This window comes from Zonotrichia leucophrys, chromosome 14 (genome assembly GCF_028769735.1).
Source record: "Zonotrichia leucophrys gambelii isolate GWCS_2022_RI chromosome 14, RI_Zleu_2.0, whole genome shotgun sequence".
Lineage (NCBI taxonomy): Eukaryota > Metazoa > Chordata > Aves > Passeriformes > Passerellidae > Zonotrichia > Zonotrichia leucophrys.
Genome location: NC_088184.1, coordinates 6,697,357 through 6,713,211, shown reverse-complemented (window position 1 = coordinate 6,713,211; position 15,855 = coordinate 6,697,357). Strand labels below are relative to the sequence as shown.

At 37.5% G+C, this 15,855-nt stretch overlaps 1 protein-coding gene across 4 annotated transcripts in view; it reads right to left on the bottom strand.

Annotated features, from left to right (window-relative positions):
* Positions 1-2,403: 2,403 nt before the first annotated feature.
* PARN (poly(A)-specific ribonuclease) overlaps positions 2,404-15,855 on the bottom strand; it is a 40,408-nt gene continuing 26,956 nt past the window's right edge. For all 4 annotated transcript variants that reach the window (XM_064725532.1, XM_064725530.1, XM_064725533.1 and 1 more), the window contains exons 22-24: positions 11,098-11,287; positions 4,873-5,066; positions 2,404-3,303 (exon numbers count right to left, since the gene is read on the bottom strand). In XM_064725532.1, coding sequence (XP_064581602.1) covers positions 3,251-3,303; positions 4,873-5,066; positions 11,098-11,287 — 437 coding nt within the window. In that variant the 3' untranslated portion in view covers positions 2,404-3,250. The remainder of the gene's footprint in view (positions 3,304-4,872; positions 5,067-11,097; positions 11,288-15,855) is intronic.

Below are 15,855 nucleotides of genomic sequence, written 5' to 3'. Positions count from 1 at the left end.
AACACTTGAGATGAATTCAAAAATTATTATATCAAATACAGTTTTAGTGTGCTTTCTGAGGTGAGCAATGAAGTAATCCATTGCCACAGATAAATTACCACTGTCAAGTCTAAGTTCCAGGCAAATAAGCCAATTCTCGTTGCTGTGCAGTGGCAGGATTTCAGTTCACCTAGCTCGCTGCTGAACCACACCTCCCTCACGTTTCTCCACTATTTCGGCAGATACTCCCATGTTCAGGCCTACACTTCCAAGTGTCTTTTTTTAAACACTTCTTACAAAATTCCGTCATTTTCTCAAGGCAATTCCTCAATCCCCTCAACACCTACTTCAGCACTTCTATACATTGTTGCTTGTTGCTTCCTACACTCTCCTCAGCGTTCCCCAGCTCCGTCCCCTCAGAGCCAGCGGTGAGGACCGGCCGCTCCTGCCCCTGCCCCAGGCGGGAGCGCGGGGAACCCACCGCCGCACGGCTGTGAGGAAAATGTTCCACCTCAGCACTACCGAGGGCAAGGTCATGTCGGCTCCTTCAGACAGAGGGAAGGCACAAGCACAACTCCTCAGGGCGGCTGCAGCCCCCAGCCCCACACGGCCGGCGGGGAGGGGCTGGGGCGGCGGCGGCGCCGCCAGCGCCCGCCCGGCCCTGAGGGGAGCGGAGCAGCCGAGGGCGAGAGGCGCCGGGACAGCGCCGGGATAACGCCGGGACAACGCTCTCAGGCACCGGGCGGAGCTCGGGGCTGGCCGGTGCAGGGCCAGGAGCTGGACTCGACGATCCTCAGGATATTGTATGATTCTCTGACCTCTGGAGTCAGTAACAGCACAAACCCCCAGCGAGCAAGAAGCCCCAGAGCCATCACAACTAGTGATGACAGCTTTGCTTTCCCAAAACAAATTCTGTGCACGTATTTTAAACATACATTATGAAATAAATGTGGATCTAATTTAGGCTACATTCTTTCCCTCCTAGAATTAATGATTTCATTTAAGGCACAGGGAAGCGGACCAAGCCCCACACAACAGCGGGGTCTGGTGCAGGATGAGCGGCGTCAGCCCCTGCTCAGGACACCACCGGCGCTGAGCTCTGACACTCACCCAGCCACATTTAGTGTCACAAATACTACAGCCCCAGCCAGCACAGTTCAGAAGCTTACCCAGGTGTCAACCGGTAAAATCAAACACACACAAAGACTAGGGCATGCAAGAACCCTGTTTTCTTAAGCAGTATTAATTACTGATAGAGATCATTAACATCCAACTTCTCAAAATGACACCTGAGAGGAGGTGTATAGAAATAGTGGGTAGAGCTGTTAACCTTTGTAGTGTAGCCGACTCTGAAGAAACAAGTTTTAAGGGATTGGATTGTAATGCAATTAAGACTTATATTTTCCCTGCAGGTATGTAAGCATTGCTGTTCAAGAGTAAAGAAGATCCAAACGGCCTCAGGGTACACTCCAGGTGGATTCCCTGTGACACTGTTGCCTTCTCTGTCCCTTGAGCAGCTAATTCCTTGCCCCTTAACCTGTACTACTGACAATCCCCTCAAATGCTTCTGCACCCTTTTGTCATCATGACTCAAGCTCTGTCCCAAATCATGTTAAGCCAGCTCTTTAGGATATACAGTTAACAACTCCAACATTTGGATAGAACACCATGTGATTTACCTGAATCACCTCAAGGAGAGATGAAGACTCCACTGTTACTAGCTGTTGCAAATATTCTGAGAACTAAATTTACAATTGCTTTGGATATTCAAGACGAAAGTGATTTAAGTATTTAGTTCCAAGGTCGTGAGTCTTGGAGAAGAAAAGTCTCTGGATTCTGGAGAGCAGAAGAGTTCAGTTACTATTTTTCCCTTGCACCACTAATAACAAGTCTTTCCCACATTTTAGTGTGAGAATGTGATGATAGAGCTGCTATTAAACAATTTAATTATAGTACTTCTGGGAGCATTCTAAGGTTAGAAATGCAACATTTCACATTTAACATCTTGAAATTATTTTTCCTCTTTGCAATGCAAGTTCACAATTATTTAAAAACCCACAAATTTGGACATACCTTCAAACAGGTTATTTCATGTTTAACAGACAGTGGTTCCCACTCTAGTGTAAATATAATATAATGAAGCCTTCTTATTATTCCACTCTTCCACAGGAATGGTTCTGAATTTGCTGATTTGTAGAATTCTTTTGTTTTCACCCCTCCAAGGGAAACACATAGCAATTTAAATCTTATGACAATAGGCTTGCTTTTCTTGGTTACATTTCACAAATATCTTGAAAACAGTCCATGGAACAAAAGGGTCTGCTACTCACAGGATGACAAAAATTGTTATATTAGGGAGAAGAAAAACAAAAAAAAAGGTCTCACTCAAACAATTTCAGACGCTAATAAATAAAACCAAACCAGTTCCTAAGAAAATGTCTTTAATTTTCATGTTATGGAAATACATATTTTGGTTTTATTTCCATGATACAAAAATTTAAATATCAAACATTTTCTGAAATCTACCAATGCAGATCCTTTTTTAAACAAATAAAGGGCTGGTGCAGTTAGCAGGTTTATCACATTTACCAAAAAACATTTTTTACAGAATCAGGATTTAAAAGTGGGAACAACAGATGTGAAAACAAAGAAAAACTACCTCCCACCAGGAAATTAATGTTGGAGAAACTTTTAAGTTACAGTTTTTTGAAAGGGTAGGTATGTGTAATGCTGGTATTTAGATGAATACCACCTGCACTGGGGGTGAGGGTAGAGAACAGAAATTCAAAAAATGATCCCAGTTAAAGTAGCAGGTAGAAAGCAATAAGTAAAACTGCAGTTCTACCTGTTTCCAGAATGCTGACAGCATACTGAAGCTGCCTGAAAAAACAGTTAAATATTAGGAGAGCTGTGGTAACTGCCCAAGCAAAGGAAACAGCCTAGCACAAAGTCACAGAGTGCCAGTTCTTGTACAGTTCACAGCCAGCATGCCAAAGGAGGTGACCAAAGGACACTGAGTCTTGCTCCTTAAACCTAACATCAGTTACAACAGCAAGGATTTCACAGGATCAACAACAAGTCAAATACTAGGTGATGTACACACGAGTAAAACTGACAGTGATTGTTCAAGAAACAGTTTAAAATAATTAAACTGATTTTCAGGACACATACTGCTTTGTTAACACCACTTTATTCAAATAAAGTATGGCTTCCAAGAGGTGTATTCTCTCAACTGCTTTCAATCAATTCCACTTTTTAAGGCAGTTGTTTCCTACCATGTTTCAGGGACCTCAAAAATTCCAGTGGAACTACTTGTGAGGCTTCCTAGAAGACAGAATCATGGAATAAAAATTACATCAAGATTTTTTGTTGTTGTTATTCTCCCAGAGGATATTAAGACATATTTTCCTATAGAGGGAGGCTCTAGATACATTACTGGCAAGTCAATATTTACAAAGAGAAACCAAGAGATTATTTATGAATAGGTACTAAAAAAAGGGGGAAAAGTAAAGGTTAATTTCAAGTTTCTTAAATAAATGGTAAATAATGTATTTTTAACCCTAGTAATTAGGTAATTTTGCTTTTGCAATTACTGGGATGATAAAGTTAAATACTATTTTCCCAAGTGTACTTGTCATTATTTTTATTTAGGCTGTTAAGACAGGGAAGAATATTTTCATCCCAAATTAACTGGAGAATAAAGATGAATCATTACTACCGATAACACATATTCCCATAAGGCCAAATAAGAGCCTGAATTTTATACTCAGAATTACAGACACTCTTGTCATTTTGTACATGCTTACAGGCCCCAACTGCCCTACTGAACAAAAAGAAGAAAACAATTTCCAAGCACAGTTTTTGAATCAGCTAAGAAAAATTTTACTCTACCAAGTCAGGAGAAAGAATGTCTGGAATACAATACTACTTTCTGGATAAAAGCTGCTAGTGCAGTTATTGAAACAAAGTTTTAATCAAGAATATTTGAATATACTTCAATGCAAGCAGTGCTCCAGTTGACTAATATGGTATGGTCATCTGGACCAAATTAAAATATGATTTAATTTTTATTATAATCCAATTTCTGCAAGAAATTATTAACAAACATTGAAATAGAATCAACAAAAAACAGATCAATAAAATGAAAATATTTTCATTTTATTCATGTTTAAATTCATGTGATCTAAGGATAGTTATTAACTTTTTTTGCACAAGCTGCAAAACCAGCAAAAATTACAAGATGAAACATCATCATCTGATTGTAACCTGCCTGCATTTAGTCAGATGTTCAGTTCAAAGTATTTTGGCTAAAAATTACATAGGTATTAAAATCTGAAAACACCCACCTTCACATCAGCCCTAGGTGAAAAGTCTTCAGCCAAATGAAGCCCAATAAAGGTTATGGTTACAAATATCACACAAAACACTGAATGTGTTAATGCATACATAATGCATCAAAACAGAGTGCCTTCAATTTTGCTTACAATGCAAAACACATTGACTAAGCTCATCTACAAAGTCACATTAAAAAAAAATAGAACACCTAAAAATATATTAAAAATGCTTTATTTTAAGGAAAAGGTAAGCAAAAGTAATAAATCAACTACGTTCTGATTCCTTTGGTTGGTGTCAGATTGGGTTTTGGCTGGTTGTGAGTTTTTTGGTTTGGACTGAGTTCTTTGCTTTTTGATGTTGTTTTGGGTTTGTTTGTTGAGTTTTTTTACTATTTTTGTATGATGCAGTCTTCAGTTTCAAGAAGAACTTTGAAGGTAATGGAGTAAGTTACTGCTAGAAGCAATGACTTTCAAGAAAACAATTTCAGTTCTGTTCAGGCCTAGAACATTTCCAAACAGAACAGAAAACCATGTGCATTAACATGGTTCCAGCACTTACCTGCTGGAACTTGTTCTGTCTTGATCTTTTTCAACTTTTTGGCTCTCTTCTTGCCATCTGGAAGGGACTCTGCACAGGAGTCTGTCTGATCATTTTCTAGATCTTGGCCTTCTCCCTCTTCCATATCATCAGAAACAGTTTCTTCCTCAATAGGACTCATGCTTCTCTTTCCCACTGTACTGGGACCTGTAAAACTGGGAGACAGAAGAAAGATGATTGTGAAAAAGTCAAGAAGACACAGGTACATAAATACACATTGTTGCACATCTATTAAATGCTTATGAAGGTAGAAAAATAAACTGTCCTAAGTGGTGTACCATGAAATTGCATTATCCGAAAGATTTGGCCTAACTATAAAATTCCTCAAATTTGCTATCTAATCTGATCTTCTGTAGATCAAGGTATTCATTTTTTGTACTACTGATGTCTCAGACTTAGCTGCTATTCTGATGAGATCACTCATCTGAAATGTAATTAAATCAGTTCTCTATCCCTGCACAGTTCTACATTTTATTCTCATAGTTATGCAAGCTCTTTAAAGCACTGTCAATAGACAGCAAATCAGGCACAACTGAAGCCTCAAAACCACATCTTGAAATTGAAGGAGTCTACATGCTCACTTCACCTCTCTGCTGGAAATACAGGTAGTTTTAAAAGCATTTTTATATAAAGGTAGAGGAAAACATCAGGCTCCACATATAAAATTTAAATCTGGCTTTCAAGTGCAGAGCCCTGTTGTTCACGGGACCAGTAAAATACAGAGCACACGAAATTGCACACTCACTTCATTAGCAGCATTTGAATGAAGTCTGACTAACAGAGTACAAAGATAACTCAGAGCCCCACTCCATTCAGCACACACTGAAATAACCTTGTGTAGGCTTTTGTTCCACTGCAATGCTATTGTTAAATTTCCTTAAAAGACAACTGACAGTATTAAAATCAAATTAGCATGAGTATAAAACAGAATGAGGTAGCAAAGGGGCTAATTAAAAACCAGTTCCCATTAGGAACTTCTAGATATGTAAACACCAGCTACTTAAATGTCTAATATAATTCTTTTAGAACAACCAATTTTAAAAAGGGTAGTTTTAGATTTATGAACTTTTATTTTTTAATTAGAACTACACAACATGGCTGTATGCATCTAAGCCATGTTCTATTCTGTGAGTTAAATAAATACTAAGTTATAAAACAAAGCTTTACAAGGTATTTTTTTCTTTTTAATCAACAGCAGTGAATTGCAGTGTTTCAATAAGGTTTCAGCTAAAGGAAGAACTGTTAAATTTTGCAGTATACTTTTGGCTTTGAAATGGAATTTTTTCAGCTGAACATTTTGCAACTTAAAACAGAGACTGTCTGGGATGTCCAAAGGCAATAAACAAAGATGAAACATATGATTACATCTCATGCTCTTACATCCACTTTAGGAGCACAAACACCATTTACTTTGATGAATAGCTGGTTTTTCCTCCAAACATTCACACACAGAAGGCCTTCTTGCATGATTTCTTACAAATCATCATTTTGAGTCATACCATAACCACCACCAATAAAAAGCTGGATAGAACTGTTAATCCTATGTACACACTTCAGGATTGCAAAACAGGCAAAAACTAGGGTTGGAAAGAAAAAAATCTAGGGAAGAAGTAGCATTAGGAAATGAAAAACTACTATTTTTTTTTTTTAAATACAGTTTAGAAAAGTTGTAAGAATTCTACTTTGGGGAAAGCCATTCTGAAAAATACATTAGGAAGAAAAACCTCAGGAGCCATAAATTATGATCCCAGGATTTCTTCAGCATTTGGCTCTCAGAAGGGAACTTGCACTCACTGTAGGAAGAAGATCCCTTCTTGAATGGTCCTATGGCTGAATTTACTTTTTTCCAACATAAGACTCCAGTGAAGTTATTGCAAATAAAGAGAAACAAATTCTTGACCTTCAGTGCACATTTAGCTGGGTACCAAACAACAACATAAAAATTAATTTTAGGCCTTATGGTCCTCCTGCAGATACCTTATGGGGGAAAAAAAAGCCCACCACCAAAAAGCGGCAGCACAAAATACAAAATAAATATATTTTATAATGAAAAACCATTGTCTTCCTTTCTCCCAAATAATTTTATTTGCTATTCATTCACTGACTGCATGGCTTCTGGAGGGGAAAGGGTTAATTCTTTTATGTCTTGTTCTTCTTTAACCTTAAATAAGATTTAAGATTACAGTAACATTATTTATGTACCAAGCAGTAAATGAGTATGGTTGCATACACAAGTTAGAGCACTACTCAAAGTTCACTTTTCTACTTATAACTGTTATTTTGGATGTGCCCACATTTCTGCCTCAACTTCTTCATTCAGCTGACAAACAACTGAACAAAGTTAAAGACCGAACACAATAATTGCTTTCAGTCATTGCCTTCTCTTATGATCCTTATGAGCATTTAGAGACACAGATTTACCCCGTCCTCTAACCATGCAACACTCAGGGTTCCAAACACACCTGTACAACAGCTATCCAGGCAATAACTCATTTTATTTTCTAAAGAATATATTATCAGATGTACTAAATAGCAGCAATCCAATTACCACTATGGTAATTCAATTGAAATAATCAGCATGTGGAGGGGAGCAAAAAGTAGGAAAACAATTATGATAATGTAGCATTTAACATTTTCTCTTTTGGAAAAGCATGTCTGATTTTTCAAAGAAACACTTCATGACAACAAGGTATTTGTAACTGGCCTGGATATATGAGGACCTACAATTTCAAATAAATTTCATTTACACAAAACTAAGTTCTCTTGACACTTGAAACAACATTGAGGGGTGGGAGTAGATACTGATCCATCATAAAAATCAGTCATTTCAGCTGAAAAGCAGGTGAATTCACCCAAGATAACAATACAAGCAGGAACACAATAATTTACTTGCAATATTTGTTATCTATACCCTTAATACCTCAGCTTTTGCAATTCCTATTCTTTAGGGGGTAATAAACCACTGTAAACAACCATTTCTGTAATAAACCAAAAGAATCATCATCAATAAACCAAGCAGAAACACTTGCACATTTCAAGAATTAGCTATCTTTGGCAAAATGAAGGCATTCAAGGAAGTGGTGCTACAAACAGCCCTGACTTGACAGAAGATGCAGCACTCACAGTTTTGGGCAGAACTGTCTCCTTTCCTTGTACTTCATACACTGTCTTTTGGCATTGCCCTTACTCTTCTTCACTCTTTCCAGATGATGATCAGGAGAGTAAGTAAGTACAAATAGAGCAGGGTACCCAGTTTTCCATAGAGCAAACCCCATTTGACTTTTCCTGCTATGGTTTAACACTGTTTTGCTAAGGAAAAGCTCTTAAAGCCACGCATGTAACTGCCTGGCAGAGCTGGCAGGCAGTCCTTGCTAAGCACAACACAGCCAGTTCCATCTGCTTCCTATGTGTGCTCTGAATAGCAACAGCTCTGGACAAGGGGATCTTATTTACTACTTGAAGTTCTGTCAAATGCAACACTTTTTCATCTGCTTCTCCATCTTCATTCATAATTAGGCATATTTCCATTGAAATCAATTTTTATATTTAAGGGTAGTATTAAGTTATATGCAAGGGATACATATTAATTATAAATTATTTTACCTTGTGACAGCTATTAAAACTATTAAACTTTATTTTCTGAAGAGAAATTCCTCTACAACATAGAACTACAGTTTTATCAACAAGACAAGAATTAAAGAACCTTTGTTACATATTTATCAATCTGTCAATTTAAGACAAAAGTTCCTTACAAGAAATACTCAATAACTTCCTTACTGAATGAAAAAGTAACCAGGACACATTGTCATCATGGAGACAAACTGCTATCCTGCAGCTGTGCTCCTTGGCAGAAGCTGATGCAGCAAGCTCATTAAATAATAAATAAATAAAGGATGCAGTAACATGAAGCTATTATAAGGGATCAGCTGCTGGATACATCACAGGGCTGAGTGCTCAGCTAGATACGACTTCAACTAATCTGGACAAATACACATGCACACACATATTTGTCCTGATTGTTTATATAAACATTGATACTATATTTTATATTAAAATTATTGTATATCATAGATAAAATAGAAAGATTTTATATATCTTTAGATAGAAATATTTTTATATACCTTCTGGAAAATAAAGAGTTCATCTTGAGTGAAATCAAAGATTATGGTTTGCAGTTCCACGTTCTATCTAAACAGGTTATACTTCATATATAGTGGAAGCATTTACAAAATATAAATTGACAAAAGAATTAAATATAACTAGTAAAAAATAAAACTAAATTAAGAAAAACATGTCAAAAGACCTGCATGAGAGGCAATGTGGGACAGAACCAAATCACTTTATTAATGGAATAATAAGAGAACAAAAAATTATGTAACATCAATTATAAGAGATCTGTCAACAAAATAAAGGCTGCTTTCCAAGGCTATCAAGTTGTTTAACATGTGAAAACAAAAAGCTACTTCTTGTAGAATTTTACAACACTAGGTGAAGAAAAGGTATTAAAAAATTTCAAGGAGAGTAAGTGCTTAGACAGACAACTCACTGGGGTATGTCAAATTTTAGGGAAAGAATTTAGTGAAAATTTTGCTCAGCAGTTTTCCAAATGACACATTTGTGGTGGATCTTAAACTTCTTTGCAAGACAACAGCAAATCAGCTTTCTGCATTTCCTGCTCTTCATGAGCTGCCATCGTTACCATTGCCTGCAACGGGTGAGGTACCAAACCCCAGCACCCACTGAGAGCAGACACTTCCTGTGGCAGGAACAAAACTAGAACTCAGGGTTTCTTTGCAGCATCTCAAGGTGTAGCAAGTATTTCCAGACTATTTAATAGCCACCACCTTAGAGCTAAGCTTTAGCCACGTGCAGGCTGCTGCCAGGAGAATCCTTACAGCTCCTCACAGCACGGACTCCCCAGGATCCCTGAGTACAACAGTTCCATTAAACTAACTTCATTTGATATGGATTGTATCATCATCCCTCCATATGTTTTCTTGAATCAAACATGTCTAAAACACATTTAGAATTCCCAGCATGACAAAAGCCATGAACATCTGACAGCTTGCCAAAATACACACCTGCAAAATTAAAAGGTCATGAAAAGAACAGAACAATTTTAGTGAATTTGTTACTCGACAGATTAACATTTACAGAAAGATATAATGAGAATTAGAACTTAATGTAGCATTCCAAGAAAGATAAGGCAGAAATACCTCAGCACTGGTTTTATGACCACCAAATTTGGTTTGTGTTACCACAGGGCAGGGAGGAGAAGGAGACAAAATCCCCCAAAAACAAACCAAAACATCTGCTTAGAGAAGTGTAACTTACACACACCACTCAAACTTATTCTCATGCACAATTCATAGAACTGGTGAGACAGTGCAGGAGAAGGGAGGGGGAAGAATGGCAATAACTTGATAAGTTATTTATACAATTATATTAACACTAAAAATCTCTTCACATGCTCAGCTACACAGATGACTGAGAAAGAAGCTGCCTGTTACCATCATATCCAAAACCTGTCATTAATATCAGCAGATAAATATGGAACAAGAAATACACACAGCAACACAGGGAACATACTGTACCAGAACCAAAAGCATCATGGCCTAACAATTTTGTCCTTAAATAATGAACTAAAGCCCTTTTCAAGCTTTATACTAAAAGCTTAAAGCCATGCAAGTATCATCATTTGCCATCCTATTTCTGAAGCACAAGGACAACTCCATCAGGACTGCTCTAGAAGAGAATTTATACCATTCTTTGTGGCACTGTTATCACCATGGAAAGTCAGCCCAAAACCAACATGGTCTTTAAAAGATACATGATGACAACTAAGTGTCCACATGACACAAGCCATTCACAAATGTCCTATGACTAAAGAAAATAATTTTGAAATTTTGGTTATAAGGAATTATGCTGCTACATCAAGCTCAGAAGCTGTGATGTGACCTGCCCTCAAGATCCCAGCATTTAAAAGTCTGTCTGATCACATTTATAATGAAATTCCCTCTGTTCCTTTACCTACTGTCTTGTGACAGCTGATGTACCACTGCTGATTTATATGCAAAGAAATACACACAGATCAAATGTCCTGGATTAGTTAAGAACTACCTGAAAATTATTAGATTTTGGACAGAAATGCAGGAAGAACACGAGCTGGCAGCACAGACATCTCACCTGTTAACAGAGTAGTACCGACTCTGGGAAACGTAAGGTGTGCACTGGGTTTTTAACCTCTTCCTCTCCATCTCCTTCCAGCTATCTTCTGTACATTTTCTCTTGGTCTGTTTTTCTTCATGTTTTTTCTCCACATACTCTGCATATGTCTGGATCCTATAACTTTCAGCATACCGGCTGGTGTTTACAGCTATGGAGGAGGAGAATGATATTATACACAAAACACTTAAATGACAGCATGCCCTCTACTGAAATAGCGTATTTGGAAAAGCAGAAGGCTGCAAGCTATTTGTTCTGTTCATAAAACAATTTCTAGTTCCATTGTTAGCAATTAAAAAAACAAAACAAACCCAAAATGCCATATTCTCTAGAAGTCACAGTGTCTGAACTAGATGCTCAAAGCTCTTCTCAAAGTCAGACTTTGTGCAAAAAGAGTTAAATCTACTTAAGACATTTCTTTTAAATTAGAAACTATCAATTCTTCAGTCATAACCCTCTTCCAGATTGCTTGTTGGCAAGAAAAGATTTCCTGGATTTTTTCCCTTTTAGTCTCATTACTTAACCCAGCAGGTTTATTTTGCAAGTCTGCCAGGAAAAGACGACATTTGCAAAGCCTTTGCCAAAACTCTGTTTGATTGCTGTGAAACATAAGCTTATTTGAGCTGCATTTTTGGTTGCACAAGATATCCATGGAAGAAGCACTTAACTAACAGCCAGCTGTTCCATCCTTGTACCTTTCTAATGTCTGATCTCCCTTTAACCAAAAACCACTTCGAGTTCAAGGTAGAAAGATTTCTGTCAATGCAAAATTAGAAGCACTTTAAAACTACAGAAAAAAACTTTCACTGCCTCCACTCAGTAACAATTTAACAACATTCCTTCAAGCCCCAGCATCTTCACAGCTCTCAGCCTTTAGTCTGCGAGCCAAGCTCTGGCCTGACGCCATCCCTGTAACAGATGAATCAGCAAATTAAACTGACTGTCAACTGGTGTCTTCTGCTGCTTTCAGCCTAGCTCTCTGAAAGAAAGTATTGTAAACCAAGCATTAAACCAGTTTAAATGTAAACAAAACACAACAACCCCCCTCCCCAACCCCAGACTGTTTTCCTGCACATTTTAAAATATTGCAATTGTAGTGGAGACAAAAATCCTGATTTTATTATGTACTTCCAATTTTTTAGAGCCATTTCAGATGCATATCCCACTCTGGGATTCTAGCTGAGCTGTTATAAATACATGTTATTCTGTGCTACCTCTGGTGCAAGCACTAGAGATGGCAAGCTCCAACACCACATTTCAGAAAGGAGAGGAAGATGGGTGGATGTGTTTTTTTCTCCTCTTTCAGGACAGAGCATCCATTCTGTGTATTTGCTGTGTAACAGTGAAATAGATTTCTACAATACCTGCCATGGTTTATAGATGCTGCTGTTGCAACATACGTAAGACCAGGCAGGAGCGTTGACTATTTAATTTTAATCCCAAGTACAGACAGCAGTAGTTATGATTAACAGCACCATGAGATAGCTGCACTATCCAACAAGTGTCAGACATACCTCCTTTCATCCCTCTCGTATTTGTTTTGAACTGCAAAGTTACAGGATCTGCTTGTAAGAATTAGGACAATATTTATTGCCCATGAAGTTATGGGGCAGGCATCATGAATGAATTAATAAGGCTCACTGGAGTTTACTGCATGCCAGCCAACATTCCTTGGGGGAAAATTTGTTTAGTTAAACTCAAGCATGTTTTTACTTGCTAAAATCAAGCACAAAGTTACCATGGATCATCTGATACATACTCATTTGTTAAAACACAATAACATTATTTGTTTTGCTACAAGATATGAGCCAAAGTTATGGGTCTGCCATTTAATTCCTTGATAAACTCAGCCCTTTCTCAAGGAAGAAAAACAAATCATTTGAGGCCTAAATATAATTCTAAAATAAATCTGTGCAAGAGTCAGTGTTTTATGTACAAAGTCAAGTCTACTTTCTTGAAATAAGGCGTGTATTTTACAGCAATCCATTCATATGGTACATACACACACAAATATATGTATATACATATATAGTATATATATTTAATATAAAATGTTACATGCTGAATATTTTGCTTCATCATTGAAAAACTGAAATGAAGCCATATGGAGAAGTCTAAGGAGCCACAGAGATAAAACAATCTTGCATGGTCTTGAATTGAAGAGCGGCTCCTCTGATGCTTTTCTGATGGATGCTGTCCATATTGCCAGCAAAGCAAATACAGTTAGGTTGTTCTGCACTCCCAACAGAAGAAATGCATTGCTAGAATGTTCTGTGAATGCTAAAAAACTAAAGAGAAGTTGGGGGGGGTATTTCTTTAAATTTTAAGAGATGAGACAAATCTTTCTGTGCCAAACCTGACCTAGTACCAACACCACGTGGCTGCATTTCACATTAACTGCAGCCCCAAAGCTTCTGTCTCAGCAGAATAACAGTAACTGCAAATTATTTTAGGAAAAGCATTTCTAGAGGATGGCCCCTTCCCTCATTACTAGGGAAGGCATCAAACAGGCTGACTGTCATTGAGTGGTCCAAGAGGAACGTTTACAAAGATCCTTTTTGTCAAGTCCTTGCTCTTATGGAGAGCAACATCCTGACAGATGGCCACTGATAATATTAAGCCTCTTAATAAAAAGACAAATATGTTGGTGAACCATGTAGGTAAAAGAAAAGCCACAATATATAAATACAATAAACACACAGAGCTATACAGATTAAGGCTGCAGTACTGAACACTTAAGCTTATGAAATACTTCAGTAAAATGTCACCTGTGAAGCCTTTAAGTGACCTCTGTATGGATGCTGCATTAACCTCATCTGACCATGCTCTCCTTAAACACGGGAGCACTGCCTCAGCCACAGCAACAGTGTGCAATTAGGAGTAGCTAAGGCAGTATTGTGTTTTACTCTCAATACTCACCATATGGTTTCACAGCCTTATTTATTGACTACTAGGGCTATTCATGCCACATGTAACAATCCAGAAGTTTGCCATGATGACAAAAGTGAACATGCATAGTCCAGTATTTCAAAGTAAAACTCAGGAGTGGAAGCAGCAGGGCTGTGTGCCTATTTTACCAACAGAAAGCAGAAGACTCAACATCCCAAATCAGAGGGCATCTTTTAAATTAACCTAAATAGAATTCAATTGTCCCCTACACAACATTCAGGGCTGAGCTCCTCCACAGCAAATGTACAAACTTACTCCCAGAGAAGCCATAAATCCTAAAGAAACATGTACGTGATGATGTAACCATGGACATTGCCAAGGTGTAAGCAGAATTCAACTATATTTTGTTAAATATTACTGAAATTTTCAATGTAACATGAATGGCCCCTTTTGTTAACCTATATACAGTTTTCAGTCCTTCAAGCATACCTGGACAATTTCTGCTGCAAGGCATTAAAACGTTAACACATGTGGCTAATTAGCTGACCAGAGTATCTCAAGTGTACTTGATAAGAGCAACTCTCTGCAGGCTGTACCCAAACTGATAACACCAATTTGTACATGGTGCTGCCCATCCCTTTGTTCTCCTCTTCTGTATCAGCTTAAGATAGAAGGTGCCTATACAGATTCTCAATAGCAGCTCAAAGCCAGAAACCTCTTTAAAAGATAAGCACAGAAGTACACCCATAGCAACACCTTGCCTTGTATTCATATTGTTTCACAGTCCTCCAAGGCTTTTTACAAAGGCCAGAAGATGCAGACATTTATAGGAACAGGTTAAAAAACAGGACACACTATATTTATTCCTATGTTCTTCACGTAAACATTTCTCACTAAATCACAAGTACAAACAGTGACTTTTATTACCAAAACAATTCATTAGAGAATTTAAGATAGGGAATAGAATAACAGAATTGATTTTAAAATGCATTTATTACAGAAAAAAACCCCAAAACAAACAGGTCCCAAACCAACGAAATACCAAGAATTTTAAGCAATTTTACAGTACAAATCACACAATTTTTGGTAATTGAGGTTGCTTTAATTTATCAGCTTGGTTGACTCACTGCTTTCAGTATATGAATATCTACTAACCTGATTTCATGAAAATCTATGAAAGACTATAATCACCTGTGCTTTCAAACAAATAACATTTCCCAGCATGTAGGCCACAGAACAAGCCTCCTGCTTGTCAAAGCACAAAAAAAAAAAGACACAGAGCAGTGCCAGAAAGATTCAATTTCAATAATTCAGTTCTTTTCAAAATATGTACTTGCTATAACCAAAACAGAACAAAAAAACCAAAACCAAACCTAAGAACAACAACTACAAAAAGTAGTGGTGACAATGTATATGCCAAGCATTTAGACAATGGATAAGTACCTGAGGAGCAGTGGGGAATTTACTGCAGCAGCATCTAGGAAGGCTTTAATTGACATAATTCTTTATCTGGAACTTCTCATGAGAAGTTATTTCATTCTTATATCTATATATGGATGAAGAAACAATGGCTCTTGCTGCTATGGAGCAGTTGCTTTAAGGAGGCTGCTGGTGAGCCCTCAGTATCCTCTGCACAGCTATGAATGTATGAGCAAGTATGAAAAACACTCCCAGGATGTTCATAGGGAATTACACAGATTCACTGATTGTACATCCAGACCCTGAAAGCTTCTTTAGTTGAGCTTGGTAAGGATAGATGAGGTAAACTCAGTGGGGGTTTCTAATTGATTTTATTTCTTTTTTTAATTGTGGGAATTCTGTCTGAAAAGC